The following is a 24,557-nucleotide window of genomic DNA, read 5'->3' as shown; positions in this document are numbered from 1 at the left end:
CTGTCAATATCAATATAATCAATGCATGACTAAGAGGTGATCACTATTGTATCTATGTCGAGCTTCAAAATGTTCTCAAAGGTTTCTGAGAGAGGGATTGATGCTCGAAGAAAGACCAACAACCATTGAGATGTTGCCAGGCCTGGAGCTAGCTTGGGATCAAAGAACCTCCACCAGCCAGCAAATCAACCAACATCAAGTTTCAGGTTACCCTAGGGAGGGCATTTGCCCCCTCCCCTCAACTAACGCCTTCTCTGCATTGATTTTCAGCACTTGGCTAACAAGAGGAGATCACAGGTGTTTGTGTCTGCTCATCACTCCTGCTGCCCGATGTCAGCCAATGACGTCTTGTGAAGAGAATCCTCTCTGTTCTCCAGTGAAACTGCTGATGGCCTTACCTTTACAGTAGTCTTTGGGATCCTCCTGCTCGTCATCATCAGAACCAAGGATCTCTTCCTCTTCATCATCATAATGTGTGCTCTCACTGTGTTTAGGGGGCTCAGACCTATAATGAAAGAAATGAGAGATTCCTTGAATATGTGCGAGAATTTGAGCCAGAAAACATTCAAAATATCTCACAGAGAGCATTTACATGATGAGAGACCGCATTCAGGTAGCAAGTCTCTCGAAAAAATACTCGGTGATGAATCTGCAAAACAGATATGAAACCTAAATCAGCAAAATCAAAAGATAGTTTAAATGTACATCATAAGTCATTTGGAATTCTGAATCAAAAGCAGTAAATGTCTTCACAAAGTCAATGTATCGATCATGCAATCAGTGGATACTCAAATTTTGGCAATCGAACCAATTGTGTGGTTGTGGGTGGTAGTGTTTTGATAGTCCTTGTTTTGACCATGACAACCTCACGAATATCACATTCCTTCTCACGATCACTCTGATCAACATATAGCCCCGCATTAGCTTCCCCCACCCTGTAATTATGATCTCCCTCCAAGGAACATCAGGTCCATCCCCCCATATTTCCTGACCCAAGATGGCTCACATTAGCGATATCAACACCCTACTTGACCTTTGGGAATGGCCACAAGAGATGACTCAAAATGACCTTGTGTCGCTTTATCAGGTAACAGCAGTGATTGAGCTAATCCACTGAGAGTCATTGGTTTCATCTCCTGCAAGCTGATTGGATTCACAGTGCAACATGTTCGAAGAGAACTGATCATGAATCGTACCAAAGAAAGGAAAGGCAAATTCTTATATATTGAGGAGTGCACTTACCCACTCTCCCCAGCCACGAAGCAGCAAGACCAGCAATGAGTACACCAATATTGATAGGTCTTTGAAGAAGGTATTGATTGAAATAGATACCACCTGTTCCCATTAACTAGAATCCATGTCTATTTTTTACCACCCATTTGTTCCCATGCACAGGTAGACTCCATGCATTGGAGGGGTTTGTGGTTAGTACATGGAATCTGAAACCATTAATGATTCATTTCATCAGGTGAAATCAACAACATTCTGCTTGGCTGTTTTTTGATGCAGACAACAAAACCACTCGAGTGTGATTTCCAATAGAGCTGAAGTGATTGGTATTTAGCTATGGAACCCATCTGATTGGAGGTCAAGGGGATGTCGAGGGCCAAAGACAAATCACAAGTGTATTCTCCTCACTCTGACTGAAATCAAACCAGGGATCTTTTACAATAGTAGGCCTATTGTTGTTAAGGCTGCCCAATCCTGTGGCACTTTCATTGTTTCATGTCCTTGGACCTTAGACACCACACACAAAAGGAACCTTTGTTTGGCTTATTGGACTTTCCCATTGGTTGTATCAGCAAACATGTTACCGAGACAATGGAAACAATGCCACACGCTCACTGCTCACAAACAAACAGCCTGTGGACTGGGCTTATGGCAATAAGGTGCCTGAAGGAATGAACAAAGCCAATGAACAAGGTGTCAAGGAACACAATGGCCTCTGACCAGTCAAAGACAAAGATATAGAACTTGGTGGAGAGGGCAGATATACACTAAACACATCCCTTAGAACTGAGTACACACAATCGTACCAATCTGAAGTATAAGCTAAGTACAAATACGCTGATGGAGCCAGGTCAGCCTTGAACTAGGCTTGGGAGACCTTGGCCAAGGAACTAGGCTTGGGAGACCTTGGCCAAGGAACTAGGCTTGGGAGACCTTGGCCAAGGAACTAGGCTTGGGAGACCTTGGCCAAGGAACTAGGCTTGGGAGACCTTCGCCAAGGAACTAGGCTTGGGAGACCTTCGCCAAGGAACTGGTTGATAAGGGAGAGGCACTACTAGGTAGGACCAGGTCAGCCTTGAACTAGGCTTGGGAGACCTTGGCCAAGGCACTGGTTGATAAGGGAGAGGCACTACTAGGTAGGACCAGGTCAGCCTTGAACTAGGCTTGGGAGACCTTGGCCAAGGAACTGGTTGATAAGGGAGAGGCACTACCAGGTAGGACCAGGTCAGCCTTGAACTAGGCTTGGGAGACCTTGGCCAAGGGGAGAGGCACTACTAGGTAGGACCAGGTCAGCCTTGAACTAGGCTTGGGAGACCTTGGCCAAGGGGAGAGGCACTACTAGGTAGGACCAGGTCAGCCTTGAACTAGGCTTGGGAGACCTTGGCCAAGGGGAGAGGCACTACTAGGTAGGCCAACTCCTCAGTAGCATGAAGCAAGTAGAGAAACCAGTGATGGGGTATGATGATGTTACACCTTGGAATCTGACACCATAACTGATTCACATCTGCCTTGGTTATGCAGCAAGTGCAACTCAATATCGAGAAGCAAATTGTCTGCGTAGTATGCAAAAGCACCATCCACTAATCTAAGCACTTAGGCATCAAGTAGTACAAAGAAGTCGACCTATACAACTTCACCAAAGCACAGGTAACAAATTACAAACCACCTGTAGTTCTGATGTCAGACAGATACATAGAAAAGCAACAGAAAAACACTGAGACTTAGCATTGTTTCTTCAAGGAGCATCCGGCTCTGCAAGGTCATGCAGCCATGTCCCAGACACGGCAGTAGCAATGCTGATGGAAGATTGGTGGACGGTAATTTGACGGACGTGCAGAGATGCCATCACAGCCAAAGACGCCAGTTAGGACATTGAAATGGCAGTAACGGCCGAATAAAGATCAAATGTATGATTCCTGATCGGTGAAGATGGCTGATACAGGATGCATGATAACTTTGATGGGGACATGTGCTATGACTTTCACCTACCTTTGTGCCTTCCCACCCCGATACTCATGAAAATATCTTGGTCGTTCGAAAATAGGATCCCTAACATGCTTGCCTCTCCAGTCCTTAGAATTGGCGAAAAGTCTTGTGCGATAATTATATCTTGATGGGATGTACGTGAAGTAATCGATTTTGTCATTATCCTCTAACAACAGTCGCCCTCTATTGGTACTTTTATTATGAATTGGGTCCTTATTGTTGCCGTTACTGTATGAAATGTAGCGAGGTTTGTTGTCCAGACTGGTTGCAGTCTTATAACTGTTTAAACCCAGCACTGATGGGTATAGTTTTGATCCCATGGCGACAGGGCTTGTCAGTGATCTTGTGTAAGGTCTTGGTATTTTGGACTTATATCCAGAATCCAATGGTTTTGATCCCGAACGATAAGAATCCGACCGTGGTTTCAACGAGCTAGTCCCAGATCCATAATTTGAACCAGATCCAGAAGCATAGTTTGAGCCGGATCCAGTACCATAGTTAACGGATCCAGAGCCGTAGTTAACAGATCCAGTACCATAGTTAATGGATCCAGTACCGTAGTTGGAGCCGGATCTGGATCCAGGATCAAAAGCTGAGCCAGATGTGTAGGCTGAAGATCTGAAAGTAGGTACAGACCCACGAGAGGCTGTTGATGGTGACACTCCTGACTTGTATCCTATGTAGGAATCATCCAGATGGTACTGACTTCGCGACATCACCAATCAGAAACACCCTCGGAAGGCAAGCTTCAGCAGACGCAGAGTGCTTGCTATAGCTTGTGCTCAGTTGGCGAGCTGTCCGGAATCAACTTTTGATCTTGGTGACTCATGCACAAAGTTAGCGTTATCTAACTTTATTTATCAACAGATCCAGCTAAATTCAACCATGACATAGTGGAGTTACTCATAGAGATGTCCTGCCTTCTGATAATCCAACAGAGTCGAAAACCGAAAAGCCGGATACTACCAGTCAGTAACTAGAGCCTCAAACTATATTCAGTAGAAGCTGAACTCAAGAGAAACACAAGCCATTCCTAAAGACATCCTTCGTGCTGTAATCCTCGAAAATCATGAAAGTGAGTGCTAGTTCCAGCAAGTGCACACAACAGGTTGAATACGATTGCGCATTACCTCTGCGCTTCAGGCTGGCAGCTGGCTTTAGCTATAGATCAAGTGAAGATTCATGCTATCAGTACTCCGCGTAGTGTTGCTATACTTGCCGTAGATCAAGTACGAAAATAGCTAACAGACCTAGCTAACTGAACATCATCTGAAGAATCCAGAGGTGCTAGCCTCAATATTGGCGGGCTCAGGTATATACCGGTGAGATTTAATGTTACCACTTGCATTAACTAGGATCAAACATCATCGAATACTTGCATCAGAATAATCTATCCTCTCAACTTGTTACCTTGACTCAGTATCAAGTATCATCATAACATACCAGCAAGGCAGTTTATACTGACAAAATAGGCCCGAGAATCATTGTTCCAATCATGATTCACTAACCAAATCAAAATTGGCATCTAACTATGTCAGTGTGTTAATACCCCAAGGAAAAAGTTGGCTAGCCAAATATGTTTACCACTTGTGGACTGTAATTTCTCTAGGACATGAGAAGGATGTGGACAGAATGGAAAGTTGTTTATGTCAGGTGTCCAATTTGATTGTCACTCAAGTGTACCCTCGTTGTTGGTGACACAGTCCTAAGATGAGAATATGAATAGAAATTCCTTTGACCAGGACAATATGCATACTCGAAATCCCAATACCTGGATCCTGACTAGTTTGGCCTATCCACTCTATATCCTCACTGTCACTCCATTCATACTCAGGAGAGGCAAGCACGGTATCCAATCGGTAGGCCCGTCAATAATAACGAAAAGAACTCTGAACTAATCTACGTGTTGCAAGACGAACTCATACAAGATGACTGATAACTCTTGTGAGAAAAGCATGCACGGGAAATAGTATTCGTTAACAAACAACAATGCGCTATTTTCACCTATACTGGGTTCCCTCCTGATGATGTTTCTGTCCACCTTAATGAACAGTTAACAAAATGCATCATCTATGCATTTGTAGTGAATATGTTCGTAACGTAAGGGTGAACCACACTTCGATAGGTAGTTTCCCCTGAAGACATCCGAAGGTTGCAGCTGCCTATTGGTATTCTACTGTACGGTGCAAGGAAGGTTTATCATGCAGCGCAGGTCTAGACTCTTGTGGTTACGAATACAGATGTCTCCACAGAGAGATGCATCAGGGTAAGTGTTCTTATACTTCAGGGAAAGTGTTCGTCCCAATTAGTTTGGACAACTTGAGACGTACCAACAGTTGATGAATATAGCATTCCTTTGACGTTGACGCAACAGGTAACCATAACTGTCCTTGTGAAGTTGATGTATTCAATACTGATGCAAGATCCAACTGATGTACTCCGTGAGGTATTCAACAGTCGATGTGAGGTCCATGATGCTCTTACAGGTGCAACTGATGTATTCAACAGTAAATGGACTAATCGATGTAGAGTGCAACTGATGTGCAAAGAAACACATCCAAATCAGACGAACATCCAAGTCAGGACACTAAACTCGACAGGGAAATTTGTCGCACCAGAGAGGGTCCTTCTCGACTGAACACTTCTAGCCTTTGAGGAGATACTCCTTTACCCCCCTGAGGCACCATAGACAAGATTATAGGCCCTAACTTGCAAGAATCAAGGGGGAAAAAGGCCTTAAAATCACTTTCTGTGATCTTTATGGTAAGACCATTACTTGAGGCGTGAAACGTGTCAAGGGCCTTTACATGGTCATTTAGAATTATCTTATTAAAGGCTTGAGTAGTGGGTAATAATGTTTATTCAGCTCCTTGGTTGAGCACACAAGTCATAGGGGGCTTAGGCCCTTGAAGAGCTAGGCTTACCTTTGATTCTTCCTAACAACAAATATAATGCTGCCTTGACAGGATTTTGGCACAACAAATACTGACATTGGAAGATTAAGACGGACTATGGCAAAAGATCACTAAGTCCTTCTAACCATCCAAAATGAAGCCATTTCAACTTCAGCATTTAGTCATCCAAACGACACTAAAGAAACGTGATGATATCCTCAAAGTAACAAGTTGTGTACGGCAAAATTCCAAAAGGCAGAAAACCGTCAAATTCAGCATTGATTCCAAACGTTACAGATGAATTCCTGAACGAAACAGGCTGCTGATATCAACCTAAACATAGAAGGCAAGTTCCAGGCAGGAACGAATGCAATGGATGACGGAAAGCAGTTTCACCATCAGTATACACTGAGTGCACACTCACTACATTACTATTCTATGCCACTGCTGACCGAAATCGGCCGTTCATTTGGCGGGACAACAATAACAGCTCTAATTACACTAACGACCAGCACTGAACATTATTATTACAAGGCAGTGGAAACCTTAATTTGTGTACAGATAATGATAACATTCGATCAAATTAGCGTGTAGTAAAAATATTTGGTCAAATTAATGCATACTTGCGTCACTTAGACTCAGCCTTGTAAACTTATCCAACAATTCCTACAATTAAAGTTCATTTTCTTTCTCCCCAAACCTAAGTTTGTGTTATATTCCACCCAAGTCAACAAAACATATTCACAGGCACACTGCATTATTATTTTCCTGCCAGGTTTTGGGAGGGGTGGGGGGCTGATGACATATCCCTGAAAAAAAGGCATCGTCTTTAAGGCCACACTACCTTGAGATCTGAGAGACTGTGTAAGACTTCCTGCGATGAAAGCAACATGGATTCACGACTCCTTCCAAGAGATAACGGACACAAAACATCTTGACCCAAGGTACATTCCAAACATTTTGTGACGCAATTGGCACTCAGCTCCGACTCAAAATCTATGCCAAGTTCGGGGACCTGGATCGCGGGTCTGTAAATCGGTTCCTATCCCAAGGAATACGAAATAACAGCAACAGGTGAACACAGTTTAAAATCAAATTTTTAATGAAATCGTAAAAAATTTGTTGGCCCCGCGGGGAACAGTCCGTGTATCGTTTCTAATGGCCACACTTTGATCCGTTCTCGAACACTGGCCACATGGCTGGGTCAATAATGACACTATGCACGATTCTGATTGATCGACTAATATTGAATGTTTCTGCCCCTGGGCCAACAGATGGGCAAACATAACATATTGGTAAAGTGCTCATCATCACATCTCATAACTCTCACTGAAACTGATTAAAGCCAAGCGGTGTCCGTCTAACATTGGACATCTATAATTTGAATTTGAATATATCAGTTGTGTTCAAAGATGTTAGAAACCGACACAAGATGGTAAAGTACACTGTGACATCTCTATCAGCAAACAGCAATATCAGAGAACTGGAACATAATTGGCCCTGAACACCAAACCAAAGGGATAAACACTCAATGTTATGTCGACAAGTGGAGACAGTACAATACACAACAGATGGTTACAGCCATAGATCAACATAATGAGGAATCAATCAACATAATGAGGAATTGATCGAGAATGAAAAGATAACCGAACTGTCATTCATCATCGGGCCAAATCTGTCTCGGACGAATGGTTTGACGTCAGAGTGTCTTCCTGATGAGGCGGGTACATTGATGAAGCATGCCGAGGAATGGTGTAGTCTAGTGGGTGAGGAGGTGGAGAGACAGGATCAAGACATTGTAGGTTCAATACCTGATACTAATGCAGTGTTTAGGGCCTTTGGCTTGCAACTTTGTATGACCCCCCTACTGGAACCAAACCTTGGCTGCTACATCAGAAGATGAAGATCGAGTGGGGGTGGGAGGTCTTCATGCACATGTACAGCAGTCGATTTAGACAAACAGCTGTAAACTGTGTTCATTTGGACGTTATTTATAGCCAAAATCACCTGCTATCTGTCTACGATCAATCAAGGCAGACATGGAACAAGGACTGTTTCAGACCTCTCTTAATATATTTATCACCAAGATCAGCAGATAAATCTTGATTGAAAGGCTGGCAGGGGGCTTTTAGTCACCACTTCCCTGGAACCATTTTAGTGACAATATCACGTGAGATAAACACTGACAGCAACTCAGTGTAACTTAATCTGGCTGCACTGAAGGTTCTCAATTCACAGCCTTAATAATCTCATACCAACAACTCCCAAATCCTACAAGTTCAAACTCAAACTCATTTCAAAGCTGTTGAGCATACCTCCCAAATCCAACAAGTAGCAACTGTTAACTCATCTCCAGCTCATGTCCGCAGTATATTAGCTGTTTATTGATTTTCCTATCAGACCCAGGTATCCTGTACGCCTTGGTTATATGGATACAGCGCTGCATTGCCATAAATCCCAGCAGGATGACGCACCACGGGAAGATAACCGCACAGTAATCACAAAACTTGCTAATGGAATTGGATGGAACTGCAGAGAATGTCCACACGCTAGAACTAGCGGTAGTCCTAGTATTAGCTTAGAGTATTGACAACGAGCGGACGTTTTAAAAACAGTAACATCCAATATCATACCATCAACAATATCAACTTACCCCGTACTCGCCGTGGTTCGTTGGGCCTTCCTCGGTTGACGACGTACACAGAATACATCCCATAGTCGCTGCAAGCCCTCGCTCATTATAACCAAATTAGCCATGGGCACATCGGGGCAAAAGATCCAAGAGTTTTGTCTTTGAAACCCAACTCATAGTCACTAAAGATGAACTGGGAACCACTGAAGTTAACATCATGGCTTTTTTCATATTTTGTTGTGAAGTAGTTTCTGTTCTACGCAAACCTACCGCATGGTAAAACCTTTCCTATCTGTTTTGATGATACCTTGTATCAAACACGGTTCATATGTTACAAACACATAGCGTTTGCTTTCATAGCCCAAAGCACCGTCTCGAAGAATGTTTTTATCCGCAAGAGAGTTATTGTTTCTGAAAATAATCAACCCACAAGGTATGTCTTAGATAGTATCCACATCATGGTCATCTGGCATTCTCTACATCGATTAGATCTTACTCAGACCATCTGCAGGAAAACCTTTAAAACTTAAAGTTCACAGAAACATCTACAAGTTATCCAAGCAGAAAGGCACAAGATAAGCCACTATCTGTCCAAAAATGTGAACGTGTGGTCCCTAGATCCACTGCAATAAAGCCTTTCGAGATGACCAATCCAAGGGTTTGAGATTCAAAACAGAAGCCAGAGAAGATATCCTCAAGAGAAAGGCTGTCAACGAAGGTTTCATTCTTGGACGTGTTCTCCTACTGGGCTGCATATGACATACCTCCCAATCCCAATCCTGCACACAATACGTTTAGAGGCCAAGCCTTTCAACGCCGACTGAAAACTGAGCTCACCTACGCTCCCTCTCCTACCAGAATCATCTTTGTAAACAGTCCCCAGTCAAATTTTTTTGTTATGTCAACTGAGCCTACTGCTGCGAGTGATGTTAATCAACGTGAAAGGTCAAGGCACGATTTGTCAATAACGTCCTACGGAGCAGGGGAAACTACTCCCTTCAAAAGATCATCAAAGGGAGGTTTTTACCAATGGACGTTTATATTGACGACGTGATCAATATTTTAAAAGGAAATAACGTGTTTGTCAACGGGGCACATTTGTGGTCTTTCAGAGAGGGAACAACCTTGAAACGCCTTCTGAAGGACATCAAAGTCGACGTTCTTTACCAGTTCACATGAGATTTATGTTGATGATATCACTCTACTGAATCCATAACGCCACAAGAAGATCCCTTCAATGGTGAATACAGAACAAAACTGACAACTAAAAACCTCAAAACTCTCAGTGAATTCTCCAATAATTCCAGTGGATTCTCTGAATTATCTCCAGGAATGTCCACCCTCTTCTAAAGTGGCCCATCCTCCTTCAAGGAAGTTCCCTTCAGGTGGCTTCCTTCCAATAGGAAACATGAAGATCAACTTCCTGACACTATCAATCGAGGAATATTTCGATATCTAGGGCGGGCTGTATCTGGAAGCCACAAAATCCATACTAGATCCTATGATCAATCATCCATGTGACACGCTCGATACGCCAATGACTGGATGAAGGTCAATGAAACATCAAGGTCATCACATCCGAACCAGACGAGAACCAAAATTGTGAAATGCTACAAGGCCGTCATTGGCTCAGAATGGTGCACGCAAGTCTACATGACTTAGCCAGTCAGATATAGAACAACCTACCACCATGAACCATAAAGGTGGCCATAGATCAATCAAAACATTCAGATTCAGAGTTCAATCGAAGCAGAGTCAATAAGCAAACGGTCATCAGATGAACTGTTCATGCCAGTTCTGAATCTGTTCATGCCAGGATGGGCAGCCTTCAAGGATACACAACCTGTAAGCGTGGCCATAAATTGATTGCGAGTTCAACCATTCACCATTCAATCAGCTAATAGAACCCAGACGAACCTTACAACCGGATATGAACGCAGATTCCACTGTTGAATGGAAGAAAGAAGTTATGATGGTATGTTGATTGGAACACTGCATCAATCATGACAACAGGAGACCAAATCAAAGACTGACAGAACGGTTTCCTCTAATACACTCCCATGTCATCTAGGTACTCCTCCTCGAGTTCCTGGATTGCCACGGTCAGGGTGCCAACTCAGCCTGGCTGTACTTTGAATCATTGCCACATCTCTTCGCATGAAGATCATCAATATTCCACTCTTGCCGAAACCAGAGTAACTCGGTTAGCATCAGATCCCCATACTACAGCAGTTGTTTTCACATGAGGTTTTGGTGCATGGCATCATCACTTAGAAAGACATGCCTGGTTTCAATATCGTGGTGAACAGACTAGTCAAGGGTGGAACAACTCGACTCTTTCTGAATCCGTGCTCCAGGTGTTGGAGTAACAAGCCAAGTTATTGGGCCTGCTTCTGGTGAGAATGACATCACATCAAACTCAACACGCAATAACATCATTTTGATATGATTTTTACAGAAGGAGACCTGATAGCTCGGCGTAGGCTGGCCACTCCACCAACAGGAGAACTGACTGATCCATTATCAACAATTCCTTTAACCATCCATGAATGAATATCGACAGTATCCCCAACACACCGACATAGCCCAGTCTTGCCCATCTTTCAATCCATGGAAACGATTCACAATCTCACACCAGAGGAAGAGAGACAAGATCAGGTCGAATCGGATTTCATAATCTGGCAAATAACAAACATCAATTGCTCAAGACGCACTGCACTTCATACCTATTTCACCAGGAAAAAGCCAAATACAACCACAAAGCTGAGCAACGAGGACAGCAATGATGGTGTCTTCTTCAAATTAATCTAATGATGAGATACGTCCGATGAGCAGAATACTATTAGCAGTCCTAATCGAATTCCAGCAATAACTTCAGCTGGGTCACTCACATGCGACACAGCAATCAATGTGCAGCCCAATGAAAATGAGACAGGTTCACTTCTTACATGCTCTAAACTCTTGATCAACCAAGCATTGAGAATGAGAAATCGGCCAACCTATCAATCAGCCAAACCCATCAATCAATTAACTCATCAATCAATCGATCAATCACGCAGATAATGAAGACGTCTGTTGTCCAAAATAACCGACATCAACCTGAGGTGCAGAATTTAAGAAATTTCCCCTTTTTGAAGAATCTACCAAAACACTGCCTGCAATTATTCAAACTGGTGTCAACCTTTCCAAAGGTGACACTCATCTTTACTAGGGTGTATATGGGTCCAAACTCGGACAAAATTGACATCTCATCTATCCATTACTCTCCAGAGTGGTAATATTTCAATCCAACTTGTTGAAAGATGTTCGTATTATGAACGGAACCAGCTTCTCCTCTTTCCTAAAAGACGCTGAATCGTAAGAAATTCAAAATCAGCTCTGTAACGAAAGTTCATCTCAAGTTACATAATCCTGTCAATACAGAGTTGTTTGTTTCCAAGAATGCTTCGAAGCACGTCAACAGCTTGCACATGGTAGCATGGAAACAGGCACAGAGATCCCTACCCCATCACCAGGCTGAACCTTATGGTGAGAAAATAATCATGGAGCAAAAACACGCAGCAGAACGATCAGAAATTCTCCAAGTAGTGATTGAATAGTGCGAAAAACTCATCGAGCGACGATATCAGGTGACAGCTATTCACTTAGCGATATGAACATCCAAATTTAGCAGAATTCTATCCACATAATGGTGTCTGTCGCAGATGGGGACCAAGTTTCGGAAGCAAGTGGGATGAGGAGATGTTTATGGGGGTACAATGACCTTTCATAGTGAGAAGACACGCCATTGCTGTAATCAGAGGCGGCTTGACGTCAATACTCTGACGAGAATAGGACCTAGTTACTGGTTGTCAGAGACATGTTATGGTTGTTCAACACAAGTTTGGCTACAGTACTAATGCTGGCGATAACTTGATGTGATCTTCTTCAGTTAAGTTCAGTGCCGTGAACATTTTAAGGCTTAGAGCATAAATAATTAGACAAATCTCAGACATGCTCGTGACATTTGAGCCATAAACTACTGCTTGTCAGTTTCATGCACCCTGGTAGTGTGATCAAGAACCACACCAGTCTATTCTATAACCACACCAGTAATGCTTACTAATAGCTCAAGTCAAATGCAATCTATACAGCTAAGGTTTTTAGTCGACTAAATGTGCACACATGAAAAAACTTTTATAAGCTCTCAATTTGTCAGCATTAGGAGCAACACAAAATCGGTTTGACATTAATACGCTCCCTTTTCACCCACTCAATCTCAGCACCGATGCATTTTCCTTTTTAAGACGCAGTGCTAATGGTACTGATAATAATGATTTATCTTGCAACTTTTCTAATGGGAATCGCCGAGTTTGTGACACTATCACCAACACATCACTGCTTACATTTACAAATCTTAGCCAAGAGTGAGCTATGTTTTATAATGCGAGGTACCTTGTGACTATTTCTAATGGATGTCTTAGCTACGCTGGCTTATTCGTTAAATCTGTCACCTTGCATCTTAAAAGCCGTGAATAAGCCAGAACAAAGCTTTTGAACGCCATGAAATAGTTTTAACGCTTACTTGATATAGCACAAGTAAAGTGATACAACCTTGGACCAGAGTCATGATTTACAACAAGGAAAAGGAAGCCAGCTATTATGCCCAATCACACCAGCAGATTCTGCAGAAAACAAAGAAGCATTAAATGAAACTGAGTTTCTGGGTGGACATGATGCGTAGCAAGTCAGGATCAGGTGAATGGAGACAGAACAGTGATTTCTAACAGAGAATGGTATAAGAAGACACCCATCTTGTAATCTGTCAAAGGTAATCGCTCTAGTAGAATGCGCGGAGAAAGAAACAGTAGGAGATACCACCAATGTTAATACTGTTTGACGGGTGTTTGACTCAAGGACAACATGCCTTTCCTTCTATACGTTGCTAAGATGCTGGAGCCAAGTGTCGCCCAACATCTCCACGATCCTAAGACACCAATACTTATGACTCAAATATAATCCTCCTTTCACGAATTAGAGCTCATAATCAGATTGCACACTCATCATGGCTCTATTCACCACCAGCGCTAACACCCAAAATATAATTCCCCGCCAAAATTGCTATTGATCTGCTCAGTCGTATTGAGAAGTTTCTCTTTCTATGGTGAGGTTAATGAGGTTCTTGTCGAGTATTATAAGAAGTGACGCGGTGGGCCACCGCTATGGCGCAGAAGGCCACCTGCCAAGATCTTAATGACGAATGACGGCAAAATGTTCTATCCCATAATACTCATAGAACGAACATGCTTATTATGTGTTTTTTCTATCTGGTTGCCCGCATAACCATTGCATACATCAGTGATGGAGAAGACAAGTTGATTTTCTAGACTATCATTGAGGGGGAAACACCCAATACCGTGTTACACGAAATACATGTTAAAACAATTTGTCACATAAATGATGTAACGTCAACAACACAGCAAGGCAAGACCTGGTCCTCAAACCATGTGTCGTCACATAGATGATGTAACGTCAACAACACAGCAAGGCAAGACCTGGTCCTCCAACCATGTGTCGTCACATAGATGATGTAACGTCAACAACACAGCAAGGCAAGACCTGGTCCTCCAACCATGTGTCGTCACATAGATGATGTAACGTCAACAACACAGCAAGGCAAGACCTGGTCCTCCAACCATGTGTCTTGGTTCATGATTTTCTAGAGGAGTACAATACAAGTAAGGTCAATGTTTCTGCTGACATCACAATCCCATAGACAATCAGATATGGTACGCCATTGCTATTCATTGTCAATCAAGTGATTAGAGGATTGGGGATTAGATTTGCTGGCATTCATTCTCTCTGATTGTCTATGTGATTCAATGGAGCAACAATACACACATTCAATAGACCTCATTGATCATTTGGTCCACAATAATTCTGCACACTGCCCATAGACACTGTGAGCTGCTAAATAGTATTTCATTTTCTGACATTTTTCTTATGAAAGTTTGCTTAGGAGAGTTTAGAATGACCGGATAAAACGGGAAGGCAGGAACAGGCTCTCGTTCATAAATCTGAGCAGCGTCAATCAACAAATGTCATGTCAGATGAAGACAATTCTGTAGCATTTCTTACACAACATTTCAGTTGAAGTGCTCGCTGGATTCCTTTGTCTGTATTATGACAGGAACACTTTAAAATTTGACTCCATATCGAAATGAAGTCAATTGTCGCGTAGTCAAATTTCCATCAATTATTCTATTGAATGGCACTAATCGCCAAACTTCTAGACAGTCGTTGATCGATATGACATTCCATTATCTCTTTAGTTCCAGGAGTCGATATCGATAGCCTGTGATCAGGAGAAATCCATACGAGAAGATGGCCAAAGACTTTCACATTATCAGGGATTTGAAATGGGCCCGGGCTTGATATTCACTTGTTCTTAGTCATCATGGCGAAGGCTGAAGAATGGGTCACAAAGTCTTTGATGATAAGAAGAGAAGTTGAGGTTGATAGTCTATCAACAAACCCAACTATACACTTTAACCCTTTCAGCAGAACTCAGAGGCGCTGCACACAAACCTGAGAAAACCTGACAGAGATGATTCAGGCATGCAAGGCAACGAGACCTGCCTAATGTCTTATGCCACTCATGAGTATTGAACCACCAACCTGCTGATCAGTAGTCATGGACCACTGCAGTCCTTACCCATCACAGGAACCATCTCATTTCCTTCCAGCATGTACCATGAGGCAGGAGACACAGTTTGGTGAAGAGCTCTTTGTCATCATTTGGTCAGCAATAATGACCCGACTACCAGAAGGCAAGTTTCGCCTGATTGTATTCAGTTGGTTGAACCGGCTTATTTCCCCAGGCACTTGGTCAACAATCATGTCTGGACCAGAAGCAAAGGTCTGCTGTTGATGGCAGGTCAATCAGCCGCACCATCCATCAGTAGTCCTCACTACCAGTTGCTTGTCGGGAACCCATTACAAACGATTGCTTGCCGGGTACCTATTACAAGAGGTAAAGAATGGTTGCTTACCCATTACAAGTAGAATGCCAATCTCCGCATGGCACACAGTAAAACGAACCTCGACGATTGACGTAATAGATACGATCCATAACACCGAACAGATCAAACCTCAAAGAAGGAAGAAGAACTTTTCCACATCTGATATACTCCTCATCTGAATCTCCTTGGCACATGGTGACAACATCTTCTAAGTTAGGTCCTCGTGAAAGGTTTACTTGATCCAGTCAGTCACAGAAATATTCTAAAATGGACATGATGAACAGTTTGGAACAGTTTCTCCAGTCAGTATATTAGACATGTAGATCTGACTCTTTCCTAATCGCAAGCTCAATGTTTGTGCAAAACCGGATATCATGTTATGACCAGCAGATATGATTCGTCTTAATCTCTGACGAGGTCCCTCTCCCAAAATACTTGGCCCGATGAGGAGAAATGTGTGTGAACTCAATGAAACTGATGTAGAATTCCATCTGCGATTTTTTACGCAGGAATGTACAGAACACAACAACACAATCAGTACCTTAGAAACCTTACGGTTGATTGACCGAGACAAGATAGCTACTTCTCACCAACATATCTCAATGGCAATACACACTAGTTGGTATCCCTATATCGAATTTTGAAAGTAGCATCTTAACTAAACAACGAATTGATACTTCATATCGGTTGACATATAGCTGTAAAGTTAAAGTCTGCTTTCTTAAACACTTCCTCATGGACAGGTGCTTTCTCAAGGCCTTTGTCATGAGGCGTTCTGGGAAATGTTAAGGAACTGCTTCTTAGTGCTCACTTGAACATAAATTTAACAAAAATTTGAACCCATGACCACTTAGTTAAGAATCCAGCATTCTAACCACTATGCCACTGCACTCCCTCAAACAGAACTATTTTGAAGTAAATACTGAAATCGTTTGAATCGAAGCAGCCAAGTTTTAAGGTTGTCATTCAACCAAACGTCCAATCCGTCTTGAAACATATCCTTGAACAGAAATTGATGTAAGGACGAAAAGAACACACAGATGATTGCAGTTCCATCAAACCATGGCACAAACTGATCAATTCCAGGCTTGGAGAATAACCTTGAATGATGTGACGGGCGTAAGGAGTGAAAGAAACCAGATACAACCAGCTACTCCATAGTTCTTTTCTTCCCACTGGAAGGAATACCTATGAATTCCAACGATACATTTTAATAGGAACTGACTTCAACATATTTCCATGCTTCAAGTAGCCTAAGTATGCTAAGAATAACTTAACACCTTTCCATGCATATACCCCCAGGGAAAAGGAGTTTTCATTACTGCTTTACCAGTTTGCAAGAATATCGAGGCTCCCAGCAAATCCTAAAATAAATCAGCATCATTTATTGATATTAGTGCTGATATTTTCTACAATATACCGTCTGTTAAACGCTACGGGGATATCACCGGTAGATAAGATGTCGAACACGCTGGAACAGGATGCCAAAACATACGGCCGGCAACATAAACAGTTTTATACACCAAGAATTACTAAGTCCAGAAATGATGAAAAGATCTCCAGCCAAATTTTCCTGCTTGATTTATCACGAGCAGGAGCAAGGCCAGGCTGTCAGGTGAAGCCAAATATTTAGGCAGGATGAAATTAAAAGCGTGATGTATGAGGTTTGCAAGACCGGTTTACCTTCAAAAGTGTAAGCTGAAGGTACAATGTACATTGCAGCAAACAATTTCCTCAATCAATCACTTGTTAGCTTATTTCAACAAACTCAGTCATTTCAACAAACTCAGTTGACTGGTCTGCACCAGCCAACCCGCACAGTTGACTGGTCTGCACCAGCCAACCCGCACAGTTGACTGGTCTGCACCAGCCAACCCGGTCATGCGCACCCCTCTCAAACCATGCCACGTCTTCTTTAGTCCCCACCATTGCATTCGACCACAGGTTGAAATCAAACGCTTGTAAATGAGTCACAATACATGGTAATCCATGAAAGGAATGGGCAACTACACCTCCTAGCATAACCTTTACATCATGACCATCTGCTTTTGAAAGCAGCTCCAGTCATACCTTACCACATACTGGGACAATCGAAATTAAACCTGAAGCATATTTCATGTGAAAAAGTCAGTTTTTTGGAATTTTTGGAGAAGAAGTCTGGCTGTGTCATTTCACAAACCAGACATACTTCAAGACAAGAAAGAAGAATGCCTCTCTATTACCAGTATCACTTTCCCTTCCTTAGAAAGCTAATACTTCATTTGAAAGCCCCTACCAGCAAATTATATTAGCCTCACACTGCTCAATTTCCTGACAAAGCAGCCGTTGTTTTTCAGCAGGAATGAGTGAGAACAAAGATCTGGGGTAAGAAAAACTATCACCTCACAGCTTTCCGAACAAAAGTGTGAAATTTCCGTATTTTGAAAATTCTGAAGCGAGGACATTTTCTTAGCAGAAAGAACATTTCAACATGACTCTTCATGTAATATTTATGTACCCTGCCAAAGACAATCCCGGTGAACAAGTTTGCAAAGCTTTGAAACTGTTCTTCAACATCAACAATTTTTAACAATAAATGAAATGAGAGATATTTCAAGAATCACAGATTCTTCAAAAGCGACTTCAAACTTCACTGCAACCTCATTTAAAAAGAAGCAGATTCTCAAACTACCCGAAATAGTTTTCAAGATTACCATAAGGCCATATTGTCAAATCCTTTTCCTGATTGTCACATTTTGTCGATTTAAAGACAACTATATTTCAAGAGTCATCAATTTCGATACGCTTTGAAGCCTCATTCTTTAAGACCGAACTTGCCATCAGCAAATTTCAAGATTATTTCGAGATTTTTTCAATTCAATTACTCAGTGGAATTGAAGGAAGTCTTATTTATATCAGTATCCATGGCAACAATCGCTAGATCAATTTCTCGAGCGTAGAAATCTTGGCAAGTCTTTGAGACTTTTTTGGACCTTATGACAAATGCTTTAAAAATATCCCGATGCGCTATACTGATTATATCATTTCTAAATAGCAAAGAGCATAATGAGGCGTATTTAACGATAATGAGTAACAAGAACTCACAACTCAATTAGTATGTAAATATGGCATATGACTTCTCAATCATTCGCTCCAGCGAAAGTGAAATATCTTGCCATTTCGAGTTTGGAAATTTTAGCAGAAGCGATACTTTACCACTGGTGGTGCCACCTACAGTGAGTCTGATGAACACAATCTACTCTAGCTGATGGGATTAGTACTTACCTGAAATTAAAAAGATGGAGAATATCGATTAGTTAATTGTAGAATGGGAAGAAAAAACACAAGATAGGACCATAATACATCTGAAAAGTCACAAGCAGGTTTATTACTTGACTAAGGATGACGAGAGTGAAAAGTGAAACGTCACAAGTGGCCCATTCATTGGACATGACTTGTTCGTGACAACGTAAACTCAATGTCAACCAGGCCACTTTAACTTGCACTGACATCGACAGTCTATTTCTGCAGGATTCACAGACAGTGAGGAGCAGAAGACCACAAACTCAAGAACATAGCATATGGAATCAGACCCCACATCTCCCGTGCAGCAGTCCCCCTTGACCCGCCATACCATGCCTTCCCTTTCATTAGGAGCTCAATTCTGCATCAAACCCATTTCTGGTGAATTCAGCATTTTTTCCAAAGATTCATTTCAATTCCAGGATGAGATATTTGTCTCCACGCCGAATACCAACTCTTGATAAAGTGATTGGATCATGAATGCAATTCTAGACGGATATCGAACAACGACGACAAAAAAACGGTGCATGATTGATCGGTGACGCTGTACGCCAGTCTCGGATGGTCATGTGACTAATGATGGATAGAAACGGCCGCGGCAGATGCTGTCAATCAACCAATATTGACTGGTCCCAGAAGGAGCTTTCAATTGGTTCTCGATCAGACGTCAACGGTAACCCTTTCAAGGCACACTTCAGGAGACACAAGATCGATAGCAGACATGACGCGCTCCAGGCTGATTTGATCAAGCAACATTATTAAAGGGAGAACAGTACATTACTACCATACCGGTACAGCGGGTTGGCCTCTTGTGTCATAATTCAACAGACATTTGTGACGGCTGACATCAAGACACCTATCGCTCGATCTGATATGATTTTGACCCCACTTATATCTGAAGAAGGAGTCTCAGGAGCTCTGATGTAGAGGGCACATCAGATCTTAAACCTCTACCAGTATGAGTAAATGACAAGTTCCTCATAACTGAAGAGATATCATCTCAGAGGTAATGCACAGTAAACTGACTCTTGGCATCAGATGCGAGTAGTTGATAGGTGTCAGCACCTTCTTCCTTGTGATACCTATCAACAGGTAGGCCCCAAGCTACTTAATTATGATCTCACTGACATCTGTAGATGTGTCTTCAAAGCACATTCTTTGACCTTTTGACTCTAATATGGAAGGAATATTTAGGACCTCTCAGTCAGGAACCAACACCGCAACACCATGCACTTTTTTCAGAACTGGCGATCCGTGAACATTTTGGTAAGAGTCCAACCAACTTGCCTCGCTCATCTATCACCTCTGATATGCCTTTCCTAAAGTCTCATCTCAAGCTACCAACACAATTTCTTTCACTGAAGATAAGATCCAAATCAGATGAGAAATGTCTTCTGCTGAGTGATTTCTCCCGCAGGAAACGCTTCTTAGAAAAGATCATCATTCAAATAAGCTCGCATGCATTCCAAATTGAGGTTTTCTTGCAGGAAATCATGTCAAGCTCAGGAAAGACTCAGTACATGAGTTTTGGAGTTGACAATGGAACAGCTGCCACAAACTCTGTGCACGATGAGCATGAAAGTTGGGGGAGAAGATTGCTGTCCTCAATTCTACCTTCACCTCTTGCAAGACTGAACATTGGTCATATTCCCTTCCGCCTAGCACCTAAGAATGACGGATTATCTCCCCTTACCACAAATTACTCCTTGTCACTAATAAATCATGATGATTCTAACCATTCTAACCACTTAGTCGACATTGATGAAAATTTGGTGCATGATTAACGAGCCAAGCTGTCGGTGGTTGCCTTTGATCTCAGCGGTAGAAGCAACCTGCCATCTACTTCATGCCCCAAAGGAGACGGTCTACCGCTATTATCAATATCAGTTACCTGTGCTTGATTAGATACAGTCTCTTTCATCTTATGGGGGCAGCCACCCGTACTAATTTCTCTGCAACATTCGGTCTTAACAATCTCACTCTCAGCAAAATGTGGAGAAGGAGGGATGGCAGTGGCTCCTGACCAAGATGATCCAATGTCATTATCGAGATCAGTTACATATGCATGATAGGATACAGTTTCTTTTTATATTCTGGTGGCAGTCATCCATAGTAAATTCTCGGCTACATTCGGTCATTTGTGAACATGGCTGGCATGACCTTTCAACACAAGCTCAAGCCAATACAGTACCCATTACAATTTTCCAGAGTGGACATGCTCTCAGCTTCATTTATAATACACCCACTTGGAAAAGGTGGAAGGGAGGTATTTGCAGGACATTCATGAGAGCACACACCAAATTTTGATGTGTATGTAAACTGGTACACTCGAATGAGACCACAATGAGGATGGACCGATCAAATCGGGATGTGGTTTTTAGGAGTGCATGTAAACGCTCCTATTATCATTATTATCGGCATTACTGTAAAACCATTACTGCAATATTTCTAGACAGCAAGGGAGTCAATGAAAGAATAACATATCAGAACATAGGAACATTACTATTCACACTGAATAAACAAACCATTAGCCAGATACCAGACGATAATGATGGCACACCAAATGATTTTTCGCTGGAGAGATGAGCTCAAAACCCGATACCCAATAATGCCCAAATCCTGAAATAACATGTCGTCGCTGAAGCATTGGTGATGACTACCCCACAAAACCACCGACCCATTATCCTGTATTAACACAGAGACGAAGGAGACAAACAGGTAAGGCACGAGTTGGAAAATTCAGGTGCTTTTTTCATTGCGGTATCAGCAACAACAGATGGCTTGACATTTTTTCATATCTCTGCAATAGCATGGTTCATTATCTCCATAATAACTGTATATATGCTGGCAATAACGTGTGGCAAGGATAGTCACCACACAATGCTTCGAAGGATACTGGACCAGTCATGAAACAACCGGATATTCATTTGGCCTATGTCAGATGGACAAGCAGCAAGACATGATGTCACATGTGGATTTGCCTTGCTTTTCTAGAATCAGAAGAAACTAACGCAAGCTCTGAACACAATAGCAATGTACTATTACAATACAGTACAATAGAACACAGCTATTTCTCAACATCCTCCCACTCACTCATCTAACTTTCTAAGAAAGAACACAAAGCAACAGAAAAGAACCTGCTCACACAATTATAATCCTACATACAATAGAAGTAGATGTTATCAGTCATGTTATACCTCACCAGACTGGCAGGTGGAATGTACAGAAAAGTCTCAATACAATACAATGCCTCTAACAACTCTATCATTCTAAGAAAGAACAGCAAATCAACAGAAAGTAGCTGCCCACACCATACTTTTTGAAGAACAATACTTCTGCTACAACGCTGACTTTGTAAACTGTCTTCTCTTTTTGGTTAGCTATCATACTGTGGAGGAAAGATTGCAATTGAGCAAGCAGAGGTAACAAACTTCAAAGCCTGTTTGCCAGAACTAGCAGAAACTGAACATCCTTACCGAGTGTTGGGCCTATTCCTGTTTTCTGGTACCAACCAACAGACACGCTTCGCATGGCCCATCTTACCACAAGCCCAACATGGTCGGTACTTGTAGCGACATTTCTCAGGGTCGTGTAGACCCTTACCACATCTAACACATGGCTTGTATTCGAGGAAACTTTCAAGAATTAGCGACATCCTCGGTCTGTTCTGCTCTCCATTTGAAATCTGCACAAAATCTTCAATATCCAGGTTCAGAAAACTTCAATGAATACAACACATCCACAACAGTACTGACATATAAACAGTGTCTCAAAGTCGTAATTGTCAGACACGTTTTTCAAACTTGACACAGTGCAAATATTGTAAAAAAACCTCCCAAGCAAACAGTGTCTGAAAACACTTGTTGGCTATCACACTACCTTAGACTTTGTACAGGAGATATTCCTTCACTAATCCTCTTGACTATATTACAAGGCTTTTAGAAGGTGCATGATCACACTAATGTTGATTCACTGTCTGTGTCGAAGATCTGGCACACAAAACAAGGCCAGGCAATTATTGTTTAATATTAGCCTGATCATGCCTGGATACATCATGTCATTTCCGTTTGGCCAGGAAGACCAATTCTAACAGTGACAATGTCTGTCACAGTTCCGGGAGAAGCAAAAGCCATCTTATTCTAGACTGGTTTCTGCTAACATTTCTTAAGGGATTTGATACCACCAACACCAACAGCTGTTACTCGAACTAAACGTCACGAAGTCACAACTCAAAATGGCGGCAATCACAAGGTACCTCCACACACCAGACCGCCACGACCATGTTCCACGATGGATTTCTCCAAAGATTCCCTACCTCTAGACATTTCCACCAACACCTTCTCATTAAGAATTCTACCCAACAACTGGCTGATACACATTTGTCTGGAGGAAACCTGTCGGATGTAAGCCATGATTTTGGAAGAATTCCAACGGTCTTCTCAGTTTTATTTGCCAACAAAGCAAAAATCAAACCACTTTGATCACTCGTCACTGGTCCTGAAGAACTACATCTCAAAATGGCTCTTAATCCAAGCAGCAAACATGCCGTGACATTACCACAGCCACCTGTCCATTAACAACTCTGTCCGATAACTGGACCACAGATTTGTCTGGAGAAAACCTGTCCAGTGAAAGCCATGATCTGGAAGGCTTCCAACTGACTTCTAGGTCTTCTCGGTGTGAATTTGCAACAAACTCTATGCCATAATCAATGAAGAGGTTCTGGGACTAATCATTCGCTAATTGACTCAACATGGGCACGAATGATCTCAAGTCTTTTTTGCATTGTCCCCTTCAAAACCCTTCACAGGACACACCGAGCAGAAGATTGTTAACTAAAGCCATTTCATGTTGGAATCTTTAAATCTAATGGACGCACACCCAAACTAGGTTGTGTTTTGCCCCTCACCTCACACAGCACCACAACTAAACCATGATTTCTTTACCAAGAGATGGAAAGGGGAGTGGCATCAGACACGAGACACAATGAATTCAGAAACTGGCTTTGTTCTGTGGTCAGGTCACCTGTAAAGCTATCAGCTGGTGAGTTCAAAAAGACAATACAATGATTTTCACTTCAGCCTTCTCCCTGACTCAACATCTTTGTCTTTTGCGTAGGGAAAGATGCTGCTAGGCTGAACTGGAGTTAAGATCAATCATATTGTGAGGCAAACTAATCAGGGGCAACTGAGGAGAGGAACGTTCGTTATTTCCCGAACTTCTTTTCTTCACATGTTCGTTTACTTCAAGCGCTGGTCTGGAATAAGAGCAACAGTTGGCCATCAAGATCACCATAGCAATCATGACAAGCTAACATTTCAGTCTGGATCAGAATATAACTCGTCGGTATCCATGGCAACACATTTCATGAATACATGACTAAAACGACGATAACCACGAAAATGCCAATGTTGGTAACACAATCGCCATAAATGAGGAGACATAAGACGGTTTTTAGACATCGTGATACTTTGAGGGGTGATTTAGAGTGGGGATTAGCAGGTTTTTAGGAGACTGGCAGAAGGGTAATAT

The 24,557-nt window shown here is 42.2% G+C and overlaps 1 protein-coding gene across 2 annotated transcripts in view; it reads right to left on the bottom strand.

Moving 5' to 3' along the window:
• The window catches only part of LOC135491233 (uncharacterized), a 50,403-nt gene that overhangs the window by 14,800 nt on the left and 11,046 nt on the right, over window positions 1-24,557 (bottom strand). For both annotated transcript variants that reach the window (XM_064776966.1, XM_064776965.1), the window contains exon 2: window positions 399-505. In XM_064776966.1, the coding sequence (XP_064633036.1) occupies window positions 399-505 (107 nt within the window). The remainder of the gene's footprint in view (window positions 1-398; window positions 506-24,557) is intronic.

This window comes from Lineus longissimus, chromosome 7, assembly GCF_910592395.1.
Source record: "Lineus longissimus chromosome 7, tnLinLong1.2, whole genome shotgun sequence".
In the NCBI taxonomy this organism is placed as follows: Eukaryota; Metazoa; Nemertea; class Pilidiophora; order Heteronemertea; family Lineidae; genus Lineus; species Lineus longissimus.
This window is presented reverse-complemented; position numbering and strand designations above follow the sequence as displayed.